We start from the raw sequence: 26,627 nt of genomic DNA on the forward strand, positions 1-26,627 counted from the left end.
TACCTTCAGCATCATGGGTCTATGGGACATTAATATTATTTGGTGTAATCAGGCATTTCCAGAGTCAGAGCTTTGTCTCTGTCACCCTCACACTCGGCCTCATCTCCTCATTCTTAATGCAACACTCATATCCACATGTTCATACCACATCTCCCAGTAGACGGTTCACTCTCCTTACTGCCCCCACTTCTCCCACCGTAGCCCTGACCGCTCACACCAGCATGCCATATTTTTAAAAGTGACACAAAACTAAGTGAAAGTCAATGGAGCGTCCCGTCCTGAGCTGCTGTAAATACGTGTTCACAGGGAGGTTAACAAGGGGTTAGGCCATAGATTAATGAGGGGGAGGAAATTATGTTATGTACTCTTTAACAGTGAAGAAAAATGACTCAACTTGACCTCGTGATTAGAGAGTCTTTTTGATGCTAATGTGAAGCCCACAGTGTGCATTTTAATAGCTAGCGTTTTTATTTCTTTATTTATTTTTCAGCTGAGAGCCTCTTAAATGAACTGGAATGAAAATGATTTGCAGTCTGAAGAGATAACGTTGCCTTGGAATCAGAAGATTGTGACATTTTCGAGTTGTTAGTACATTCTTATTCGGAGTTTTTATTCAGAAAACAAAAGGTTCATATCATATGTGCAATTTGGAATGCAAAACTTTTAAGCTCAGTATCTCAAAACTGCTCAGAAAGCAGATGGAAACTGGCAATAGTGCAAAAATGTACTTGTGTCACTGTCAGGGCAGCTGTATCTGGCTTTTTCCTGCAGCTTACTTTTGACTTCTCTCCTTGTGTAATCAGTCTGAATTCTCTGCTGTGCACGTGGCACTACGTCATGTCCTTCCTGCCTGCAGAAACTGTGATGAATTTCAAATGCACGTAGGTGATGTATTCAGCAGATTTACCCCATACATTACCCTCTGCATGCAACGGAAGAAAGAAATATGCTTATTTATGCAGAAGCTTCTGCTCTCCAGTCTGCCCTTGTGTTTTGCCTGATGAACTGATTAATTCTCTATGAGCAGTGTGAGAATTTAGAGGAAACATGAACAAGGCGACTGATTCCTGCTTAGTTTTAAAGAGGAAAGACAGAAAATAGAAGGATGGTGAACTAAGTTCTCGTTGGCTACAAATAAATCATCCCTCCATATGGGAAAAACATAAAATCCATGTCTAAGATTGAAAGAAAATGACTTTCTGGAGCAAGAACTCATGGCTTCTTCAGGGAACTCATTTGCTATGACTTCTGCTGATGTGGGTTTGCTCACATAATGCCCTCTTCAGCAACTCTTTGGCTGCAGTCCACCAGAGGATAGACCCTTTGAACCCCAGTACTTAAACAGCCTGATATCTCATCTCTGCACCTCCGCGGTGATGACGCAGCAGAATCTGTGCGATCAAGGTGAATGAAAGTCAAAGCAGCCCACAGCGACTCAGTTCACGCTGAAGACATAATCAGCGGACCTCCTGCATAAAAGATGGTGGTCTTCATGTCAGATGTCATCACCTCTACACACGGTCCAACAGATGCTCAGCGGCTGTAGTCAGCACTGAGGCTCAGTATTATCAGTATTTTACCTTCCCTCCCAGTGGAGCCGCTCACCCTGGCTGTTGAATACATTTTGAGGAGCAATGCAAAGCAGTTCAGGTGCAGACATCTGTCTGTTTTTGCCACTGCAAAGGATACAGCCTGTGCTCAGGCACAGTTTGTTCAATTTCATATGAGAAATAATGCACCAACATTTGTTTATATCCCACATAATCATGAGCCAGTAATTCTTGGATAATGTATTTAGGAAGGGTGTGATCAGGTGACCAATGTGCTGACAGGAGCAAAGAATAAAGACGGAAGTGTGAGGTTGGACGTTGGGGTTATGGATGGGTCACAAAACACAGGACCTTCCCCAGGAGACCAGTTTTCAGAACTGTCTGAACTGAATCATATGAAGGTATGTCGCCATCATGTTTGTTTTCCTGAACCTAGCCTTCTTAACTTTAGGTTAAGTACGTCACATCATGTGTGGAGGTGCCAATTCGTAGATTATCAAACAAGCCATTGTATGAGGATATGTTAAAAGATAGTGTGCCACAGTTGGTCATTGGATACCGGCACCGAAAAGCATGACAATATGTCCACAAAAAGTTCATTTTTATGTTCCGTTTTAAAATGTAAATCATTTTAATTTAACTATTCCCACCCATATTACGACCCAACAGGTTGGAAACCACTCGACATAACCACCAAACTGTATTTAAAGGAGAATGTTTCCCCAAGAAACAACAAAGTCCATGTCAGGATGAGTTCAAGGTGGATATAGACCCTTTTACTGTTAGTAAACAGTATGGAGTTTTTTGGTGGGCGGGGCTTAGCTGGAGGCAAAACAATTCTCCAAAAACATTAGCTAACGCTAACTAGCAAGTTGTTTTTGCTTGTTTTAGACAATGGAGGAAGATGATGCGAGTGGTGCTTTCAGAAAAAAATCATTCCGAGTTCTGGAGTACACTCTGCCATGAACTGGACCATTTGTAAATTTGTAGCGCTGTAGGAATGTACCATTCAGTTATCCAGAGCACCGCACTCTCTGATTGGCAGAGCACACTCTGGCACAGACTGGGCTGTTTGTAAATCCAGAGTGCCGTCGAAATGTACCATTCAGTTTCTTCGACCAACAGCGTTCTCATTTTAGTGTAGAGCATCACACTGAATTTACGAACGCACCATGTCAGCTCACTCACTTTCCAGGACTGCAAGTGTTACTCTCACTCAGTGGATGGATGATTTGACAGGAAGCTTTGTGGTTGATTACTGTGCTAATCTTACAAAGGAGGGCCACACTTGAGCAGTTTTCTCCAGTTTGTTTTGCTATCGAAGCTAACAGCCCTTTTTAGACAGGAATTGTGTAAAGTTGCAGGAAAGCCCAATCAGTCTTTTTTCAGCATTGACAGTATAAAAACAAAATCGGGCAGTGCGGCAAAATGCCACCTACCTACTTTTGTTTATACAGAATGCGCCTTTTTCGGGGCAATGGGGGGCGTGAGCAAGTAACAAAACGTGTAGCTCAGCGTGTGACGTGAACAGTGACGTACTCCGAGGGAAGCCACAGCTGGTCAGTCCTTTGGCGATTCTCTCGTAAGTCGGCTCGTTCTTCACCGTCCCCGTCATCTGACAGTTAATGGCCTCTTTGTTTGCGAGGGCAAGGAGGGTGTGCAATTCCTTGCCTCCTCAGTTGCTCATCTTTACAGTGTCTGTCAGGTTTGCGTTTCCCTCTTGCTACTAGCTGCTCGCCAATTCCTGCTATCAGCTGTTTCCTGTTTATCCACCGCCAGTGGGTCGCACGTGCGGTGTCATCAACAGCTCCTCCCACAAGTCATCAACAGCCCCTCCCATTGCGGAAGGCCGCCTTGTTCTGTTTAAACTAAAAGGGTTCCACCAATATGACTACCCTACGAGGTGGAAAATTTGGCACCTCGGATCAACTTGCCAATCCGGCTCTGTGTGTCTAAACGCTCGCAGCTTGCCAGCAAAATGGCCCAACATTCGTGGAAAATCTGGCAGTGTAAAAAGGGGCTAACGTTAGCTAATGCGCTAAAAAGTTTGCGTTCTAATATCTCTCCAATTTCTGATGAGGTGGACATGATAACCCTTTATACACATAATGTTATTCATCCCTACAACAGGAAATACTTTCTCTAACCTGATATGAAGTGTGCGCTGCACGTGAGCATTTTGATGATCGCCTCCGTCCAGTCCTCTCGTCTTATCGCATTTAACCACAGTTGTTTGTTTTTGTTGACGGACAGTGGCAGCTGGTATGTGTTCAAATGTGAGCCATGACTCCTTCTATTCTGGCTCCCAATAACACAACAAGACAACATTTTAAGACTTCTATGTAGCCTACAGTGGTAGAGAGTCGTGTTTGCCTTCAGCTAACAAACTGAGGTCATTGTGACGTCGGTCCTAAGGGGTCTGTTGTGTTGTCAGGTCAGAGAATGCTTCTATAAGTCGCTGTCATGGACAGTCAGTGTGTTACATCTTTTAATTTGGAGGATTTTATGATGATTGCAGAACTGAGTATTTTAACATTGTTGTATTGGTGCTTTTACTTTAGTAAAGAATCTGAATCTCTCTTCCTCCACTGAACAAATGGCCTGTGCTTACACACACACACACACACACACACACACACACATTCATAGAAAGCAGATTCAAAACAGCACATGAGAGCACACTGTATTCACACACACTCAGCATAAATATAGTATGTTTCACATCCCTGCAATGCTGCAAAATAACACACGTGACTCTTACAGCTGCAGAGGCTGCACATGTGTACAGCCACAGGCAGGATGAAGCCTTTACTGTCACGCAGCCCGTTTCAAATCAATGTCGTATTGGAAGTTGGTGCCACACTAAATAAAAAAACACGCCACCAACAGACACACCTGAGCTCACGTCAGACTACAGTAGCGGCCTGTTAGTGCTCATGGCAGAGTGAGCAGGAGACGTAATTATATTCCGGGGGGAACGCGTGGAGGCCACCGCGCTCATCCGTCTTCAGCACTGACGTATGGAAAGATGAGAGGAGAGAGAGAGAGGCAGCATCCAGGGCTTGTCTCCGCCTCGTCAGTCACGTTGACACCTGGAACCGCTCAATCTCCTTACCTGGTGGAGGACGGAGTGGCAGGAAGGATGTGTGCATGTGAGTGTGTGTGTGCGGGAGGGACGGTTGGACAGAGAGGATGACAGGAAGCTTGACAAAATGGATGAAAGGAATGAGGATGAGAAGATATGTGGAGAGGGAGCGTGAGTGACAGACCTGGAGGATGGCGGAAAGTGAAGCCATCGTTGAAGTTGTCTACAATAACTCTGCTTTACATAAATACACACATGCATATATTATGTTATCAGTCATTTCATAGGGTGATTTTTTTCCAGTGTCCCCTCACGATTAATCCCTTTTGAACACCTTTCCCACAGCCTGTGTAACTTCTTTTTGGTTCCCCTTATCAGTATTTGACTTAAATCCAGCCGCACGTCGCCTACTGGTTGTCAGATTATCTCTCGCCAGAACAAGAGCTCCTGCAAAATGCAAATAGGGAACATTTAGATTCACAACAATGGAGCGGAAACATTGTGAGCGGAGACGGCGGGCTGCAGAACGACTCCTAAAAAGAAGTCCTCTGTTTTTCCAGGCAGGTCTATTTTTTCCGCACAGGAAGAAAAAGGCTCACCTGCGAGCTGAATGTTGGAGCAGCAGACTTTATTTCTCGATTCATTATTCATTACTCATACAAGCTCTATTTTAGAAGTTGCAGACCCAGCTCTATCCCCGCTAAAGATACTTTCTCCTCAAGCTTATGCGCTGCCATGTGTGATGAAAATGAGAAGTGAGCCTCCTGTGCGGTAAAAGGAAGTAGACGGGATTTTGCTGTGCACAAATCTTTTTTTTTTTTTTTTCCCAGATTTAAGACTGCGTACACACACAAAACACTCAGGATTCAAACAGGAAGTAAGCTGATATATAGATAGATCTGCGCTTTTATTGATACATACATATATATGATGCAATTTTAGCCGCACGTACTTTAGTCGGGTACGTTGAGGTTGAATTTCCTCCCTTGTTTCTGAAACTTCTGCAAACACAGATTTTCTGTTTAGACTCAAACTTTGTCGTTTCTCTGAAGCCTCCGCTCCCTCTGGGGAGAATCGTGCTGATGTTCCTCTGCAGCAGTCTGCATATGGCAGCCTGAGTGTCCTGATTTTATGCTCGCTGACTCCAGTCTTATCACCGTATCCAATAAGAGGGGGGAAAAAGTCTTATCTTAATCTGAGTAATAACATGCCTAGCTGTTATCACACTGTCAACTAGTGTGTAAACCTGGCTCCAATTCAGAGGGATACTTCAGGAAAATCTGCTGATACTTAAAGCTGGAGTGTGAGACTTTTGGATGGAAGTGAACCTCCGTTACATTGACGTTCTTTCCAGACAGGTTCACACAATCCTGAATAGGCCTGTCAAGATAACTGCTTTTGTTGGACGATTTATTGTCCCAGAAATAATTGCAATAAACTAGGGATGCACTGTTATGATTCACCTGAGGGTAAGAAAGGCTGAGACGTAGTGAGAAAATATGGCTGATTTAATATTATAGCCCTGACCAAACCAAATCAAACCAACATCACTATTACTACTACTAACTACAAACAGTTTAGACTCTTCCATACCACCAACATACCTGCCTGACCTATCCTCAGTGCCCATGCCCCCATATAACCCTACACTACAGATGAACATAATAAATACAAGGATGTGAAAGTAAAATGACTTTTAATCAGTATTAAATTTATAGTTAACAATAAGAGAGGGAGAAATGATGAAGCCCAGTGTTGCTGTATAATTCTCTGGTGTATCAGTAAGGTGTATAAACTACACTGCAGAGTGGAGAACGGGTTGAATCGGCAGGTCCACCTTACATCTGGTATATGAAATGTTTATATCATCATGCTGCCATGGCTCCATCTCACCATCCCACGACTAGCCTCGATCTACCAAGTAGAATAGAGAAACACGTCTCAAGCATTTAGCTGCTAGCAGAATGCTAAATTTCAATAAACTTGGTAAGCCTATGACATTTTGTCTTGTGTCACCGGCAGGTCAGAAGTTAAAATTTATCTACCCAGCTGGCATGGGAAGTCAATATGATGTCAGAAGGGCAATGGACAGAATTTTGTTTGGAATGGAAATTGGGCTGACGATATTTTAAGTGTCTAACAGCATTAAGATTTCATGTTGTTTGAACATAAACATTACGACTTTCTGCAGATGTTGGGTTTTGGGCTCCATGCTTCAAGACTAAATTTCATTATTCTACATCGAGGTGATGGTGGCATGAGACACTTCGAATATGTTGGGTTTTGGTTAAAGGGGCAAAAAGCGAAATCATTTCACCACTAGGTTTGTTGTTGTGCACTGCCTGTAGACCAAAACAAAAGTCCCCCACTCGCCTCGTCTAAACTTAGTTTAGCAGTTAGCGATGTCGTTCACTAACGCTAACGTTCCTACTCTTCTCCGTCAGTAAGAGCGATGTTTTAGCCTGGCTACATTTTACAATGCTAATTGCAAATGGGGGCTACTCACCTAACACAACCGTAACGCCTGACCCATTGCTGGGACCGAGCCGCTAATAACTCTAGCTCTGGACATTAACCCATGCTACGATTGTAACATTAAATTTAATTGAATCGACATAGTGACATGTGCTTAACGTTACTGTAACACTAATTAAAACAGACATTTGACTTTATGTTGTACCTGTCCAGGAGAAGAAGAGCTAGCTCCGAGTCAGATTGTAGCCCCTTTAGCTCTCGCAGCGCTCTCCACCTTGGAAATGCAAGGCCAATGTTAATCCGGGTTCTGTCCCTTTCTTTATCCGACAACTTCTTCGCCAACAACCGTTGTTTCTTTAGAGGTAATGTCAGATCCTGGTCGTCTTCAGGTAAACATTTCATTCCGCTCTCTGCCATTTCGCTTCGAAAATACGCACTGCCATTGCTCACTGGCTGTAGCCTTTTATAGGGAGGGAGGGCCAAGGGCTCCGAGAGGAGGGAGGAGGCGGCGATTCACATGAACGTACATGAACGTACAGCCGGACCGGCTTGTAAACAATGAGCTGGAGATAAACACAGAGAGAGGGTGTGTGACGTCATGCTATACTCCAAATGAACTTACACCTCTAGTTCTTCACATAACAATTTTTTAATTCCTTCAATCTAGAAATGATGATTTTCCGCTTATTGCCCCTTTAATAACACAACACAACCAACAAAATATCAACGTCATCTGTTGTCAGTTTTCAACGTGAAATTTACCTTGGCTTTAGACGTTGTCCTGACATTGAATTTTAGTCACCTGACGTCACAACCCAATCCAGCCAGCTGGGCAGTTAAATATCTCAACATTCATGGTTTCCAGATGGTTTATCCAGCACCCCCTTGAGCTTAACTTTAGTGGCTTTGAGCGAATTATCTCAAAACAATTGGCTGTATTGCCATGAAATTTAGTGCAAACATTCATATCCCCACCAGGTTGAGTTGTAATGACTTTTGTGATCCCGTAACTTCTCGCCTTGCGCCATGATCAGCTCATATTCTCAACACTTTAAAAAACTAATCACACGCCCAGCCTCAGTTGTATTTTGTGTTAAGTGCTAGTATCAAATGTTAGCAAACACGCTAAACAGTTCTCTTGTATTGTAGATGTACTGTGACTCCAGCTCACCCTTTCAAAATCATTCTTTACATCCCCTCATATCTTAGGTAATTTAACAAAGACATGAGGCATGATGCTGTTTCAAGTTCTGGTAGATAATTTTACTCAAGTCTGTCCTTTCTGTTATATCAGCAAGACACAAGAAAAGCAAACCCATTCTCACTCTTAGGTCTTCAAGTTCTGATGCTTTGTCATGCCCCCACAGGATCTGATACTGATGCACAGGGCACCCTTTAGCATCTGTATGAGACGCACAGCTGTCTCCTGGGAAAACATGTTGTAAGACATGGTTACCGTTGCGAAATGGTCGGGGATACATTTAGGCAATAAGTCCACTGTCACAGTTCAGAGAAGGACCTAAATGCAGAACATGAGGAAGGCAGGATGATGGGAAGAAAGTAAGCTTTAATGGCACGCTGATTCCAGAGAACTAAAACAAAACCTTAAGAAATTGGCTAACGAAATCCCAGTACAAGGCAAAATACAAAACTAAACTAGGACCAAATAGAACACCAGCAACACATGCAAACAGTCTGACACTGAAACAGGGAAAACACTGATAAATACACAGAGGGAGGAGGGTGTTAACGAGGGACAGGTGAAACAAATCAGGACGAGGCAGACGATCACAAAGGCAGGGGGTAAAACAAGGCATGACGCATGAGGAAAGACCTTTAAAAGAAAATGGGGGAACAAACAGTGACAAAAAGCCCAGGATCATGAAAACTAGGTTCAGATAAGGGTCATGGTTTGCATCAAAATTATGTTTGTTACAGGGTTATGCTCAGACATAATGTAACGTGATGCACAGCCCTGATTCCAGCAAAGCTGGGACGCTGTATTAAGTGTTACTAAAAACAGAATGCAGTGATTTTGAATCCTTTCTGACATACAGTGGAAGAACTAAGTATTCAACATGTTAATTTTTTTTCATTACACGTTTCCAATGCAGCTACTCACATGAAATTTAGACCAGACATTACTGCATTAAAACAACACTGATAAAGAAACATTTCACTTCATAAAAATGAAGTGAAATGAACACACTAACTGGAATTTATTTAATACTTAGACAGGCCTTTGTTTGCAGTGCCAGCTTCAAGACGCTCCTGCATGAAGAACACGTCTCACTGTGTTCAGACTGTGGCCCGTTGTTCCACACAGACACAATCTTTAGGTTTTGAAGATTTGGTGAATGTTGAGAAAGAAATTTCATCTTCAAAACTTCAACAATTAGTGTCTTCAGTTCCCAAACGCTTTCTGAGAGTTGTTTAAAGAAAAAGTGATGTAACACAGTGGTAAACTTCCCCTGTCCCAACTTTTTTGGATTGTGCTGCAGGCATCAAATTTAGAGTGAGTTTACATTTACAAAAACAATAAAGTTTGCCAGTTTGTAGATTGAATATCTATTGAATATACAGCCTCCTGAGACCCGAACTTTTGTTTGGTATGCATTTCTCCTAGCTATTTGGGATGAGTAGGGCCTAATAAGTATAAAGAAACTAAACAAAAAATGTTTTGAAATTTTGCATAATTGTCCACACAAGGTCAAGGTCAAGGTCACTGTGACTCCATCTGTCTTGTGCTTATGAAAAGCAATATCTCAAGAATGCCTTGAGGGAATTTCTTCAAATTTGGTGAACTGACTAGATTTTGGTAGGTGGAAAGTCAAATGTCTCTGTGACCTCACTAAATTTCACTTTATATATCCAAAAGGTTGATGGTCAATGTCACTGTGACATCATAATGTTCTGCAAAACACTCTTTTCTTCTAAGCTGCCTGGTTGAAGATGTGTGTGAAACATCTGTGTTTTCACAGACAACTTGACTGGCGCATGGAGGCGTACAACCGCAAGACAGTAATTGATTTTTTTTTTTTTTTCTTTTTGTGAATGTAAGGTGGCAGAGTGAATAAAAAGCATCAAAATAGAGGCCACTAATGTCCTCAAATCCCAGAAACACCCTTGAGCATACCTAGCCTGTGCTGGCTGCTGCAACTGGATTTGCCTTTTGGCAAAGATGAGAGAGGACAGCAAACATCAAAAGGTTGAAACAGGCAATTGAGTTATTATACTGAAAAATGTTGGTATGTTTTTTTTAATAACTGGCCCCTGGTCACCTGTCACTTTGCAAAAGTGAACCATGGGCAAATCACGTTGATTATCCCTGCTGTCGACTAATATTTAATGCATGTATGATATCACATCATCCACATAGAATCAACATTACAGCAAATCAGAGGCCAACAGAAATTATTTATAAAGGCCAACACATTATAATTGGAGAAAAGTAGCGCTGCCCCCAACTAAGAATTTTCCTAGTCAACCAATAGTCTTCATTTAGGGTCATTAGTCGACTAGTCGCCAGCGTGTTTACGATAAAATTTAATTATTTGATTATATATTTTGGGCGGGGCAACACAATGGTTTGAGTTGAAGGTGTGAGAAAGAATAGTATCAGTAACATTGTTAACACTGTGCTACATTACAGAGAAATACAAAACCGTACTAATGAACCTTCATTAATATAGGCCTGTATTTGATCTACAAGTGCACGTCACACACTGAGCGAGCCGCCTGTTAATGACGCTGTGGGCTAATGGGCATGTAGCTACTTCCATGTTTCAGATGATACGTCATGTTTGTAGTCGACCAATGAAGATGAGTTTACATATCACCTTGGGTTCGTCCTTCACCTTCTCAAAATGATCCCACACTTTGGATCTGCCCGACATGTTAGTAACTAGCCTGTGGAATAACCGCAGGTACCAGCCCTGGAAATTAGGGGCTGGTACCTAGGTTGGTACCTTTTTTTCTGCAACTAAGCGACCAATGAAATATTGCCGACTAATGACCTTTCTGGTCGACTCACGCTTGGTCGACTATAAGGGGGCAGTCCTAACAAAGACAGAGACAGAGACAAAGTAAGATAGGGCTAACCATCTTTTTTTATTTTCACTAAAACTACAACACAGAAAAGAAAGGAGAAAGCATAAGAGGGTCTCCAGAAACAGATTCCCACCTCCCCTCTGTGTTTCATGTTCTTGTTTTTCTACACTGTAAAAAGCCACCTCCCGCACTAACACTCCACCATTCACATATGCACACACACATATAGTCTAAAAGGCATAGAGACACTTGTATTAGCTGCATGACTGTCCCCCCATGTGTGTGTGTGTGTGTGTGTTGGGTGTGTGTCACTATTGGCTGTCAACTTTCTTGTTTTTTACACATTTTCTCTTCTGAAGATTTTGCTGAAATAAATAATCGCTTTTGATCTTTTTTTTTTTTTTCCACTCTTGTACACTGTGGTTTTGTCAGCTGTTCTGTGCTGTACAGTTTTTCTTTGTTTCATTGTCTGTCAGTGTCAGGACAGACAAGAGAAGCAGACAGAACAGAGCAGGTAGACAGATGACCTGGCCCTGCACACAGTTGGTAGCAGAGTGTGAGAGATCATACAGAGAAAAAAAAAAAAAAAAGAAAAGGGTCAACTTCTTACCACTAACCCAGGCAGCCTGGAGAAGAGGTCAGAGCTCACCACGGATGCAGCAGCAACCTCACTCTGCGTTTTCTCCTCCTTTCTGCAGCGATGACCTTTCTCCAGAATCGTCTATGGGGGAGGAAGGGAAGGGAGGAGAGGGGGAGCTGCAGAGTGAGGTCGAGTCACAACCGCAACCCGAGCAACAGCAGCAAGAGACACAGCCACAGACTCAGCCACCACAGCCACAGCCCCAATCTGAGCCCCAACCACAGCCCCAGCCTGAAACCAAACCTCAACCAGAACCAGAACCAGAACCCGAACCAAAACCCCAGCCTTCCCCGGAGCCCGAGCCGCAGCCCGAAGCCGAGGCTCCGAGCGAGGAAGCGCCACAGGAAGCCCCTAAAGCTCCTTCGCCTTGCAGAGAGGAGCCGACAGTGGCGGAGCAAGAGAAGGAAACGCTGGAAGAAGCTGTGGAGGCGAAGACAAAGCAAGAGGGAGAGGAGGCACAGGCCGAGCGGCATGAGGGCGAGGCAGCACAGGAAGAAGAGGAGGAGGAGGAGCAGGAGGAGGAAGAAGGGGGAGGAGCAAAAGGAGGTGGGGCGGGGAGGAGAGCCAGCCTGCATCACACAGCCTCGCCCTTGAGGGTGCAGCGCAACGGGGCCGGCTCGCACTCCGCCACCTCCGACTATGAGCTCTCGCTTGACCTCAAAAATAAGCAGGTAGGGTTGTGTTGGGGACGGGGGAGGGGTGAGGGTTGGTGTGTTGTTTGGGTGAGGGGAGCGGGAGGGCGGCAGGTACAGTAACGTGTGTATTGTACGTCTTGTGGTCTGACATGTTTGTGATGTTTCTGTCTGAGGAGGAGGACTTGCGGTTTGGGGGAGAAGCTGCTGCTTGATTTTTATTTTTGTCGTACCGATCTCTATCGGCACGTCTAGACTGTCCAAACTGTACCAACTAATGATGAGCTTCCTTTTCTTCATTGTCATGAACCATCATTGCCATCGCCATGTCATCATTTCATCAGCATCCTCACATGGTTTGTCTTTCACCAAATTTGGATTGTGAAAGTGTGTTATTTGAAAGTACTTCCCAGGTGTTTTACTGCTGTGTTGTAGAGTTTCTAGGTTTTACAGACTGTATTTTCTGGCACACACACACACACACACACACACACACACATCAGGGTAAAATAAAGACACTGTGCAAACAAGTTGTATCTGCATGAATGAAAAGCCTTTTAATTTGTCTCTTCTCTGCTGCTCTCTGAGATCCTCTGGATGACGAAAAAGCCCCCATTTCCATGGAGAATAAAGCATGTGACTGTTATCTGTTCTCATCTTGTTGCAGCCAGTTAAACCGATTTTGTGTGAGACCGATATGTCTACGAACTGTGACTGTATTTAACATGCGTTTCCATGTTCTCATGTTTGTGTTCTTATCATGCTGTTCATCAGGGGGCTTGGAAATCATTACATTATCATCTCCATTTCAAGAACCATCAAACATTTGCCATCCGTTTCTCATAATCATCCATCAAACCAACATTCTTCAGTCCATGGATCTGCAACCAGGTAAGGCAGCAGAGTTTGGGTCTGACTCCCAGTGTGCTTCTGAACAGCTGTCTGCAACTTAGTTATCCTTAGATTTCCATGTGCAGTATTATATTTGGCGGTATGGCTCTGTTCTGGGGCCACTCTGCCCTTCCATGTGCCTACATGGAAAGCCTAAGGCAGGGAGAGCAGCAGCAAAGACCCCCGGCGAACAAAACAGAGCAGCATCAGTGACAAACAGAAATGACATTGATAAGTCAGACACAGCATGAAAAGGAGGAGCTGGGGTGGAGGTGGGTTGCAAAGTGGCTTGCAGAGGAAGCAGCAACAGTAGGCAGGCCAGAGCAGTTTAAATAGGGCGCCCTGAATGAGATTCACCAATTGGTTGCATAGAAAGGAATCATGTGATCAGTCAGCTGACTCCCTTCCATCAATCAGCTGCTCCATCAGTTGACTGGGCTGTTTGAGATCAGCTGATGTAGCTGGGATGTGAGCTGAGCTTGACATCGTGTCCTGCCTGAACTTTGTATTTTTATTTTCGACTTATAGTTTAAAGGAGCACTCCGTCTATTTGACACATGAATTTCAGTTTATTCATCACAAGATGTGCCACATGACAGCCTGTCAAAACACAATGTCTTATCTGACTCAGAGAGGGAGCTTTACAATCTTTGAAGAAATAACCCTGATGATGTCATGATGTCATAATGATGTCATCAGGGTTATCTCGGCCTGGGTTAAGACCTTCAATTTTTCACAGCTTGCGTCATGAACTGGAGGTGTGGGGTTTGAAAGAAGTGGACATTGTGGAGACAAGGAGTCTAGTGAAATATGCTGCTCAGTTGCATTATGGGAAATGTAGGATACAGTGTTTTTGGCTTTGATTTAAAACTAACTTTTTTTATTATCTTTTTGCGTGAGTCCCCCAGCTTCATGGAAGAATACTAAATTCTTGAAGTGCTTCATGACGTCTTGTTTGTTTGTTTGTTTTTAGAAGAAGAAATGCAAACTTTTGCAGATTCCAGCCTCTCTATTGAATGAATTGGAAGCATTTCACTGTTTTAAAACATTGTAAATTGATTATCTTTGGATTCTGGACTGTTGGTTGGACAAAACAAGTCATTTTAAGATAGGGGTGGGCGATGTGGCCTTAAACGTCATGGTAACAGCATATATCGCAATTTAGTAAATGCTCTGTAAAGTCATTTAAGAAATGGTTTTATTCAATTCAATTCATTTCAATGAACTTAATTTATCCCAAAGGAAATTCTTGTGCCAGAGAATGCTTCAAATTACAGTCACACTTAGTACAGTAACCACAATTCACTATTCACAGCCAGAACAACCAGTGGGTTCCCAGGTCATTAGATATCTGGTAAAATATACAAGATAGAAGTGTTTTCTAGGAGCAAAAACAAAAGCCAGTGTCTGATAGAGTATCAATAGGAGTACAATAAGTACAAGAGTTACTAAAACTGAACTAAAATGGTGGAAAAAACACTGATAATCAACATTATATTAAATTTGATATAACAATGAGAAGTAGTATTGCAGATATTGAAGAGTAGTCATATGAAGTCATAGTGCACCTAATGCAGGTGAATATTGCTGTCAGTGTCCTTTGTTTAAGCTCTCCTCCCTACAGAAGTGGGAAAGATTATACAGTTTGATGGCCCCAGGTAGAAAAGATCTCCTGTGATGCTCCTCGGTGGTCTCAGTCTGCGGCTGAATGTGCTCTGACAGGAGTCCAGAGTTGCATGCAGGGGGTAAGAGGCGTTGTCCAGAATACTGAGTAGTTTTCTCAGCATCCTCCTCTCGGACACCTCCACTAAAGACTCCTAAAACAATTAATTGTGACATATAGATTATTTTCTTCTCCTATTTGAAACTTCCACTTCCACTTGAGTTAAAAGACTCAAAAAAGCAAAACCAAATTCTTTCAAAATGGAAGCTTTAAGGTTCCTGTGAACTTTAAGTGTTATAGGGTCTGTATTAACAACTTCATTTGTGAGATCATCGACAACCACATAATCATGTAAGAATCACGAGATTACGAAAGACTCCTGAATAGCATCCATGGTAAAAACAGTATTGCCAAATCTCTACCGGTGGACACATTTCTGTCATTGCACGGTATATACTGTAATATCGCCAAACCCCATTGGAAGACTTGAGCTCTTGGGAATTGGGATTTGCATTTTATTTTCTATTTTCTGACAGTTAATTGGCCAAATAGTCACTGTCAGATAATCTGACATGAAACAATGTGCAAGGTACCCTGGGTGCGTTGCTTGTTGATGTTCTGGGACACCATGTCACAGTCTCTTTCGAAAAAAAAAAAAAGCCTGGTTGGGTTTAGGCAACAAAAGGAAGTGGTCAGGTTTAGGAAAAAAGAACAGGGTTTGGTTTTAGAATCTTACGGGACGCGAACACCGATCTGTCAGGTGAAAGTCAGTGTTTGTTTGACTCTTCCACCGCCCCACTTAGACTTTCGCGGCCTTAACTTTCGTCCTTGTCCCCCCACGTTTCCCCCTGACATCGCTGGGGACCTTAAAACTATAATGGCAGCCAGCTGTGTGTCATGACGAAGCTAAGGGACGCCTTTTTCGTTGCTTTCTGATACTGCAAGTCACTGCCCAAGCACTGGAATTTCGACAACATCAGAGTAGGACCATGCGCACATAACAGTTGCAGATTAGGCATGTTTTTTGTCAGTTTTTTTAAAAATGTTTTTGGGTTAATTGGTTTCTTTATGAAGCACAAAGGTTGCTGACCTCCTTCCCTTAAGAGTGTTTTCCATTACTGTCACTGTAATTGTGGTGTGGCACAATCGACCCCACTTCATCAACAAACCAGAACAATCAGTAAACATGGTCGCTCTTGTGCTAACTGTTTCTCAGCCTCAGCGCAGCATCCATAGACTGAGGATAAATCTATCCAGAGGTGAAACTGTCAGTGTCGTTTGGATTGTGTCCTTCTGTGTCAGTATCTGTGTAAATTCAGTGGGCGAGAAGAAAACACACCAAATTGCGAGATGAGCCACCAAAGCATTATGATCAATCCAGGAGACTTGCCACTGAAACAAATGTATCCGAGTGAGATGGTTGCTTCATTTCACTCTCCGTCAGCTCCATTTCCACTCGTTTTGACTTCATTTCCTCACTCATCGCTTCTCTGTTCGAGACTAAAGGTTCTTTTAACCTCGGCTCCTAACCCGTGTCTCCTTCTCACCTCCATCCTCACTCTTTTAATCTCACATCTCCCCCACTATCTCCCTGTCAACAATGCTGGAGATACGCGATCAGCTAGATTGATCTTCTGCCTGTACAGCTGGGGCTGCAGGGGCTTGATGCATCGACAGATCAATGTCAGTCTAATTGGATCCGCGGGGCGATACCTTGATTGCAGGGGAGGAACCTCATGACGAAGTATTTGAGCTTTAACTCACTTTAACCTGAGCATTCAACCTTGAGTTAAACTTTTGGTATTTTTTTCAAACTGGTTTAAATTTAGAATCTCATTGACTTTTAATGTATGCCTTACAGCAGAGAGCTGGTAAATTAGCATGTTATTTTCAAGCCCTGGGCAAATTTTTTAATTACATTAATATGAATTTCTTTAAGTTTTCTTTTTTCTTTTTATTTTTATTGAGATAAACAAACAATAAATTGTACCATACAATAACCACAAATAAAGGACATATTTTATGGTTTACAGAAGAAAAGGCAACAACTCTAAGCTGGAGGAAGTTACAACTCATATAAAGACTTTGAAAATTTTAATAGTAATTATATAGTAATATTATTTTACAGCATTAGATTTAATAGCAAAACAACTGGTGCCAGTGTTCATCAGTGTTGATAAAAACATTAAAGTTCTTCCAAAATAGTTTCACAAAAGGGCAGCACCAAAACAAATAATGTCAGAACAAAATGTCCATTTTATGTCAATATCTGTCTTTGTTAAAGTGAACATTAAGTAACTTATCCTATGGAAAAGAGTTAAATCTTAAATCACCATAAGGAATGATCAAAAGAATGAAAGAAAAGAAAAAAATGGACAGTTTTTAGGGGATATGTATTTTTTTCTGGCATACCAAAACTGACACATTTATGTCAAAGTTGAGACAAAAATCTTACAATGTTCGTATGATATCTAACAAATTAACACCTAATGAATGGCGCTGTCATGTGACATAATTAACGTAAAGTTACGTACTTAATGTAAAGTTAGGTAGGTTAGGTTTAGGGAAAGAAATATGGTGATGACGTACGCTAAAATAACTCAAAGTTCACTTGGTTTCACAGAGGACATAACAGTAGTCTCCTGGGTGAAAGTCGTGTGTTTGTTTGATCCATCCACCACCGAAACATGCCTCCTTATGTGGACTTTCGCTCTTTATGCTATTTCCTTCTTTACTCCCATCAGCACATTGGTCACTGCAGCTTTCCAAATTACATAAATTATATTTGAGCCTGAATCCTATCAGCCCCTGTCTACATTTCATGTGAATTTGGTGGAAACTGAATACATTCAAAGCAAAAGAGTTATGCACATAAATGTACTGAGTCAAGTGGGAAAAAGACGAGAGACCTGAGGTAAATAAATTAGAGTTTTCGGTGAGGTCCTCAGTTCAGTCAGAGCCTGAGCTGATTTGATGCATCACTTTCTAGCTAGCTAGCTAGCTAGCTAACGTAGAAATGGTACGTTAGCTTTTTGGGGGTGAATAAACACAAACAGTCGAGTAGTCAAATTCAAACAAATTACTACAGTTTGCTGCACTTTTAGCCAAAACACACCTTTAATCTGTTATTCCACCAGTTTTCCAACTCACTACCTTCACTTTAGCTTTTAGCGTTAGCAGGCCATGATGAGGAAGAAGTGATCCCTGGCAAAACTAAAATACTGCTAAACGTATCAGCCCACAAACCCACCAGTTCAAAGCTTGTTAGTCTTAACATCAACTAGATTGCTAAACTGATGTACAAAATAAATCTTTACAAGAATAAATATCGGTCTTTCATACAATATAATAATCTGAATCCATTTTAAAGGTCCAGTGTGTAGGATTTAGGGGCATCTAGTGGTGAGATTACAGAACAACAGCCAACAATGCCAACAGTGTAGGAGAACTACAGCAGCCAATGAGAAAATGAAAAAACACAAAGACACAAATGGCCCTATCTGGAGCAATGTTTGGTTTGTCCCTTCTGGGCTACTGTAGAACAACAAGGTGGATCTGTGCTGTACATAGATCTAAATGGTTCATTGTAGAGTAACAAAAAAACAATGATTCTTAGTTTCAGGTGATTATACACTGTTGAAAACATAGTTATGAATATTAAATACATTTTCTGCCCCTAAATCCAACAGACTGGGCCTTTAAATTGTTTCAAGTGACCCAGTGTTTCTCTGACTCATTAGCTCTGAGTCTATTTAAACTATCTCAGCCAAAAGCCTTTCCTGTTTATACAGCACTGACAAATTTACTTAAAAGTTGCTCATCAAACAGAGAGATCTTGGAGAAGTAAGTGATGCAGGTTGAGTCTTTGCTGACCGCAGAGCCTTTTGTTTTACAGGATGATGAAGTGATAGGTGATGAGAGACCTGACTTTAAATGACTGCTCCTGCTCCGTAATTGCTGCTAATCTCTCCTTGAGTAATTAAGCAGCCCATGAATCAAACGTCATTTATCTCCATAAAGTGAAACATTCAACAGTGAAAAGTTAACTTTGATAGCGCGCACTCACTCATAATTACATTTAGATGTGCAAGTGACATGCATGAAATGTCAAACAAGGGCCAGTTCGATGTGTTTAGTAGCTTGTCTCAAAACTGCTGATGCAAAAAGTGGATAGATTAGCAGATGTGATGACATTGCTCAATAGTTTGCTGCTAATGAGACTTTATTTTTTTTTCTTTTCTGACTGAGAGGAGTCAATATTCTTTCATTCAGTCGTTTTCTCTACGTCCCATTTAGTCATTCAAGGAACCACTGATCTTTTTCAGTCACCGACTTTGGTCAAGGATGTCTCATCTTAACGGATCACCGTCCTCTGATGGCATCAAGCCTTTTTATTGTCATCCTCATTTTTGTAATACAGTCAGCATTAGTTGTGTCCCAGTTTTGCTGTTATATAATCATCTCATTAATCATGCAGATGTTTCTGTGCTGTAAGACAGTGTGCATGAGCATGAAGGCTAATAATCGTGGCTTTGCATTTTGCCCCTTATTCCTGCAGCATGTGAGATCTGATAATCTGCTGTTTTACTTACGCACATCAGTCTTTTCTCGCACATTCAAGGATGAAATCCCTGAAACTGATGTACTGAGAGATTTATGGCTAAAATCATAAATCAAAAGAGACGGCTGTGTTTAATGTCAGTATGACTGCTACTCTTTTACAAAATACCTTTATCTTAAAGCAGCATATCTCAGCACGTCTCCAGAAAATCATCATTTCATTACTGGAATAGAAAACAACCTTCATTCCAGTTTTGAATAATCCAATGACTTTCTAATTGGCTTATTCACCCGAGGAAATACAGTACATGGTTCCCACTGGACTGCAATGTTGTCATGTTCCCATAGTATTGATTTTCCTTTTAAAAGAGTAGAGTTACATTTTGGGAACTACGCCTGTTAGCTTTCTTGCTGAAGTACCAGGAAAAATGTTGGCATTGTTCATTTCTGCAACACCATGGTGACATTTATACTTCATTATGTAGCGGATAGTATTAACAACGCTGTGATTAACATGTGGTTAGGTGTAGGCACAGAAAACACTTGGTTATGGTTAGGAAAAGATCATGTTTGGGCTTTAAAAGCACAGTTGTGGTGCGGCAATCATGGCTGGAGAAGCAGTCGATGTCTCGGTAAAAAACAAAAGCTTTTTCTGGCACTATCCTGGCTGGAAAAACAGCGGTGGGTCACGAGAGAACACCCACGTTTGGGGGCTGAAAAGCTACGGTGACTTGCTAAAAAACAACCTTATTTGTTGTTTGTTGGTCTTGAACAGTGGTCTCAGGTTGGCAGCCGTCTTGCCTAGGTTTCACGCCATGCACCATCCCCTCTACCTCACAATGACAAAGGGTGAGCTCATAAATCCACTGAGAGGGCTGTTGTTCCAAGAAACAAGGCGTTCAATTTCGACATTAATTAACAAATGGCTAAGTTAATCACATATTCACTTCGCTTGGCGCTCTGCTGGTTCGTCTCCACAGATTACGCTTTGCTGCTCCAAGATTGTGGTGCTCTGAATAACAGACGCTCAAACAGCACTCCATTTTTACAAACGTGTCAGTTTGTGCAAGAGTGCTCCAGCACTTGGAGTATTTCCGAACAAATCCAAAGTCAGCTAATATATTAGGTTACTTTGGCAACGTGCAACGTGTTTGTGGTTTGCAGAAATGTACAATGCCAGCATTTTCGTACAATTAGCTGAGAAGATCATTAGGCTACTACTCTCATGTTTCTATGCTAAATAAGCTACAGCTAGGGGATGGTTAGATTAGCTTAGAGCGAAGACTGGAAACTTGGGGAAGCTACTAGCTTGACTGTAGCACCCCATAAAACCACAACTTGTTTTTAACTTTTGTGCTTTGTATAGATAAAATGAAGATATAACATGTTAATAAGTGAGCTTTGAAAGTGCAAGTAGGCAGATTTTGTTAGTTTTAGTGTGTCAAGCAAAGCTAAATTAAACCAGCTGCTGGGTTTAGCTTCATATTTACCATATTAGCATGAGAGTGGTAGGCTAAGTTAGCATATTACCATAAATTTGTTGCTGTTTTAGTCACAAAGAACCAACAGTTTCACCAAAAACTACCCTTTTAATAATTAGTCCCATACTTAGTGTACTGTGGCTGCTGTTGTAGCTCATGACTGGGGTAATATATCAACGCTGAAAAAAATAAATAATCCTAATTTAGTGGGTTAATGGGGTTCTAAAGATTACAAGCTTGCCCTTTATGAATGTAGTTTTACAAGTTAAGAGCAAATGTCAGGAGTAAAATGCAAAGCATTGCTCAGCAGGAAGGTTAAAAGCAGACATGATGTAATGCCAGGTTAACTTAGGAAATTCTCTTAATGCTCCAACAGAGGGAGGACATACTGATCATAGTACATGAAACTAAATACCTAAATCTACCTCTTGAAATCACTAAAACAAACATGCTGTGTATTGTAGTTTCGGTTGACCTTTTGTTTTGAGACACATTTCCATTTGAAGCACAAACATTTCCAGACTGAAACACATTTGCCTCCGAGTATTAATATTTTATACATAGACAGAAAAAAGTCTCATATTTCAAGCCAAGATGTCCACCACTATTATCTGATGCTCAAAGCAGCTTTTGCTCCTGCAACTTGCATTTGAGCTCATGTTTCTATGTCAGTGTGACCATTACCTCCAATTTATACACCCATATTAGACCCCCATTTTTGGTTATATAAAACCAGTTTAGGGTTTAGGGTTTTATGCTCCTTTTTATGTAGGTAATTTTAAATATTTACATGTCCCATTTATTCCCTTTTTTTAACCTTTGCAGAAGACTTTTCCTCTCAGTATATGTAGAGCAGCACACTGCAGTGTCGTACCACTTTGCACCGGTTTGTTTTCCACCCCCACCCCCGTCTTGTTCAAAGGGGAACATGAGGTCAGCATGGTGCTGATCTGCCCGTCAAAATCGATTTAGAGACCCTGGTGGAGCAGAGCAGTGCCATCACCGTTCTCTCAAACCACTGCGCCTCCGGAATAATCTCTCTCCATCAGCGCTTAGTGAAGTGATCAGAGGGAGAACTGACAGTCGGCTAATGGGGGGGATTTTCAGCAGTGCCACTCGTGGCGCGGTCATCCGTCTCACCACCTCATTCTATATATCTTACCTTCTCCTCAGTACCTCGAGCCACTTGTTTTCTTGTTCCGTCAGTGCTCTGTTCATCCATCTTTTTGCCATTTTCTTGTCCTCCCATTCTTTACATGAAGTTCTCTGCACAGAGGTCGACTCCCCTCTAGGGATGTGCAGGTTTCTCTTTTTCATGTGGCGATAAATATCGGTATTAACACAATGATCATCAAACATTTCCCCACCTCCACCCCTGCATCCACCTTTGCTCTGACTCTAGTTTTCCCCAAGGAGGGAAGTGTATTTATGACAATGGGAAAACAATGTATAATGAGGCGCCATATAGCGATGAGCCTACAGAGTTTAATCACCTGAATCCGCAACTCCCCTCGACTTTATGGAGCTTCATAGTTCAGTGCTTAGCAGCTTTACTGTTTTGGTTCACTCTCACCCCCCTCTAGACCACAAACGACACAACAGCGTTCACACCAACACTGAAGCTACTGTCTATACAGTCTCTGTTTTGTTGACGAGTTTCAAAGCGTCAAGCAGCAAAGGAGCAGCTGAACTTTCTGTGCCTTGTGCAGTAGTGGCAGTAAATGTTCAGTGTAGATTACAGTTTGCCCATGAATAAGCACTGCAGCACCTCTAAACTCCAAAAGTTCTTGTGTTTTGCTTTTCAGCTGATGGGAAAAAGTGAAGGCAGAGTGAGATTACAAACCTCAAAAGAGTGTGCTGCTCTGTGGCCTCGTCCAGAGAGCAGCACACTCTGTTCCGCCTGGGTTGCAAAATGTAGATAAGAATATTTATTGAGCGCTTTTTATTGTGCGTCAACTGCACGTTCACACGCATATCCTCCTGAGACCCTGTGTCCTCATATGAGAACATCACATTTTGGGTTTATTTGACCTTATACTTCATTCTACTTAACTTAGACCTGTTGTCCTCGTTCGTGGGCACTTTCTGTGTCATCTAGTGGTAGTAAGAGCACAATACACTAATCCATGTAAAAACAAGATGGCAGCCATCTCTGCCAAGTCAGTTTGCAGCCGATCCCAACACAAAAGTGGACAAGATTCAAAACCTGATCACATTTTATAGTTGAAACTTGTTTATTTAGGATTAATAATGTTTGTAGTTTGATATGGCAACAAACTTGACTAATTTTAGCAACAGTAACAAGATAAGACGCTCTTAGTTAAGAAGTACTCGTTTGAAGACATTGGGACTTGATTATAGTTGACGATGTTTAGGTTTTTATACTTACTCCTACTGATCCCATATAGCTAAGAGAAATTGAAAATGCATACCAAACGAAAGTTCGTGTCTCAGGAGGATATTGTTGAAAGAAAATCAACGTACCCTCATACAACACTTCACATGATATTCTACGACATGCAATCACAAAGCTTGGTATGACATCCTACGAGTTAGGGCCCAACGAAGGACATTACGTACTTAAAGTAAAGTTATGTAGATTCGATTTCGGAAAAGAAACACGGTGATAACTTACTTAAAATTACTCAAATTTCATGTGGTTCTGGCTCTGGTGTTTTTGTGACCCGTCCACCTTGACCTTCATCCTCACAATGACCACTTCCTTCCCATCAGTGCAACTACTGGCTCATGATTACGTAGGATATGTACGGAATTTGGTGCATTACTTTTCACAGGAAATGTACAAACAGTGTATGAGAACAGTCGCAAAAATAGACTCTATTGTATACGTGACCTGACGTAAACCTTTCACACTGACGTGACCTCAGCTAAAAAATCTGGTGTTGATTTAGGCCAAATTTGGTTATGCTTGGAGAAACAATTATTCTTGGAGCTGGTTGTCTGAATAACAGGAAACAGTAGCCTAAGTGACAGGAAGCACCTTTTAATGAGTACTGGAAAGCTGTAGGTGTGTTGACTGATACTCCTTGTTTGTCAGACACTATGAATTGTTATGATGTACTAATCATTTAGCTTTTCTCACAAACCCTCAAATGTGCAACTCCATGTCCGAGCCTCTGTTATTTTAAGTCTATTATTATGCTACAAAGACTTCAAGTGTAAGCTAAATGCTTCAGCCTCCACGAAGCGTGTTGCGTGAGATGTGCAAGTGCTTGCAGTCTAGACACAGGGTCACTGCTTTCATAGCTTGTTGTTAGCTGTAGCTATTCAACAACAAAGCTCTGAAAGCCCACTGTACATTACCTGCTTGGCACCAAACAACAGACAGACACAGTTAGTGAATAACTTAAGATCAAAGCTGAGCATTTAGCTGTTAAAGAGCCAGATATTTTAGTTGGTAGGGACCAAAAACAGAGCTTAAAGAGTGTGAATATTGAACGTACATTCTAAGCAAGTGGTTATAGAAACTGTTGGGGGTATTTTTAATGTCCGAATATTCCATCAGTCTCTAGTCCCAAAACAATCCCTGCTAGACTGTTATGAAATCTTGTCCAGTTTTTTCCTTCCTCTGCATGCTTCATTCCTCCATCCGTCCTGTCCCAGTTCATCCTGGTGGCTGCAGTTCCATCTGAATGGCAAAGTGTATCAGATACGCACTCTGATAAAGAAAGCAGCGTGACCCAAATGCTTTATTCATCATCCCCGACCCTGCTTACGCAGAAGGCAAAACAAACAAGCTCCACTGCCACATTTAATCAAACGCAGCCACGCTGACGGCCCTCTCTCACTACCAAGGGCACCTCTGCAGTGGAACTCTTTGCACAATTTGTTTTGATGAGGGACACCTTTCTGAGTAATGAGGTCAATCATATTACCGTTGTGCCTGTCTTTAAAAAAGAAAAACCCACACCAGGTCTATTTTGGAGCGCAGTCGTGCCGATAAGGCTAACCTTGTCATTTCCAGAGTGCACACGGCGCTGTCACTGAACAGTCCAGATTAAAAAGTGATGAATATTCAGGCTGAGTTCGACCAGTCTGCGAGAGTTGACTGAGAAGTCACCATCAGCAGATACAGTAGAGCTCCGAACCAGCGTCCTATTCAGAAGCCACCTTAATATTCTCAGCGCGTCTCACTTTGCTCGCAGAGGCTCTGCAGTGAAATGTAAATGGAGTAGATAAGATGGATTTCCAGTGTCATTCCACTTTTCTAAAGAGCTTTGTATGTGATTCCGTTCCTCCAGTGACAGCGGCCGAGGCGGCATCTTGTTGAACTAACCACTTATCACAAATTGCAAACCCTCGAGGCATTACAGCCTATCAGGAGGTGGTTGGGTGACTTTGTCCAGGACTAAAGCGAGAGGAGATTAGCAGCTGAAAGTCACATTTTGATCCTTCGTGGCTGCGGTAACTGTTCGTTCAATTGCATTTTGACTTTACAGGAGGGATGTTTTACTTGGACACATTAATCCTCATGTACACATCGCACTGATACAAGAAAACACCGAAGGAGGGAGGGAGCAGCAAGGATTTCTATTTCCTAGAATTAACTGCTGTGCTATTTTTAATGTGCACTTTCTATGCAGCATATTTAGAACATGTCAATTTTTTCACTTTTCTAAAGTGACAGATTGTGGCACAGCTATTCTTTCAACACTGAATCCTCCCCCACACTCCTGCCCTTGATGCAGTTAGAACAGAAACAGAATTATATTCATTGATTTAGACTGAATGAAAAGGATTTCAGAGTGACGGCAGAAGATAAGAGCGCTTTCTGGGCACTTCCAAAGATACCCACACCCTGATTGTTCTGGGAAACTCAAAGAGGTCTCATCTCGTGTTTGAGCTGCTGCCAGATGAGGATGGCTATATTACATCTCTATCTATTTCCCACAGCATTTGAGCAATTTTTCACAGGCAAGATTAATGGCTTGTTCAGTTTCAGACAATTTTAAGTTGCATGGAGGACCCCTCTATGGAATTCGTGGAGATTATGAGTTCTATTTGCCGAGGAAATGAACAGTTTGTCCAAATGCCATGAGTCAGCCTTTACTGTGTGCTCTCCCTTTCAAACTGTGGCTTTGACCAAACTGTATGTAGTGTCAGTACACACATCACAAGGCCAGCTTGCAGAATAGAATCGTGTGAGGTTCAGTGCTGTTTGAATCTGGAGTAACTTTAATATGTGAATTTTGCCTACTCATTCCAAAAATTGGACTTCACAACCTTTTTCACCTCCTGGGATTTCATTTATTTTTCTTTTCCCACCACAATTATCCCGTTCCCTTTTTTAATGCCCAGCTCATTCATATCCCACCCACACTCCGCCTGTTTTTCACTGCTATTCACCCCATATGCTGTATTCATCTTCCACGCACCACAGCAACAGGCAAGAGAATATGAAAAATGCTGAATCACCTGTGGTGACCTTTTCACAAATATTACATTTGTGATGCAGCCTATTATGGGATTCCTAGGCAATGTTTCATCTTACCCAGGGCCTCCTATAAGGAGAAAACTCTCAGTGGCCCAGCACCTAGGGGGCCAGCAATAATTGTGTTTATCTTAAATATAAGCAAAGC

The 26,627-nt window shown here is 42.0% G+C and overlaps 1 protein-coding gene across 1 annotated transcript in view; it reads left to right on the top strand.

The window, feature by feature from the left end:
* The window catches only part of iqsec3a (IQ motif and Sec7 domain ArfGEF 3a), a 174,887-nt gene that overhangs the window by 79,080 nt on the left and 69,180 nt on the right, over positions 1–26,627 (top strand). Inside the window, exon 3 of the mRNA XM_050035781.1 lies at positions 11,859–12,471. Coding sequence (XP_049891738.1) covers positions 11,859–12,471 — 613 coding nt within the window. The remainder of the gene's footprint in view (positions 1–11,858; positions 12,472–26,627) is intronic.

This window comes from Epinephelus moara, chromosome 23, assembly GCF_006386435.1.
Source record: "Epinephelus moara isolate mb chromosome 23, YSFRI_EMoa_1.0, whole genome shotgun sequence".
NCBI lineage: Eukaryota > Metazoa > Chordata > Actinopteri > Perciformes > Serranidae > Epinephelus > Epinephelus moara.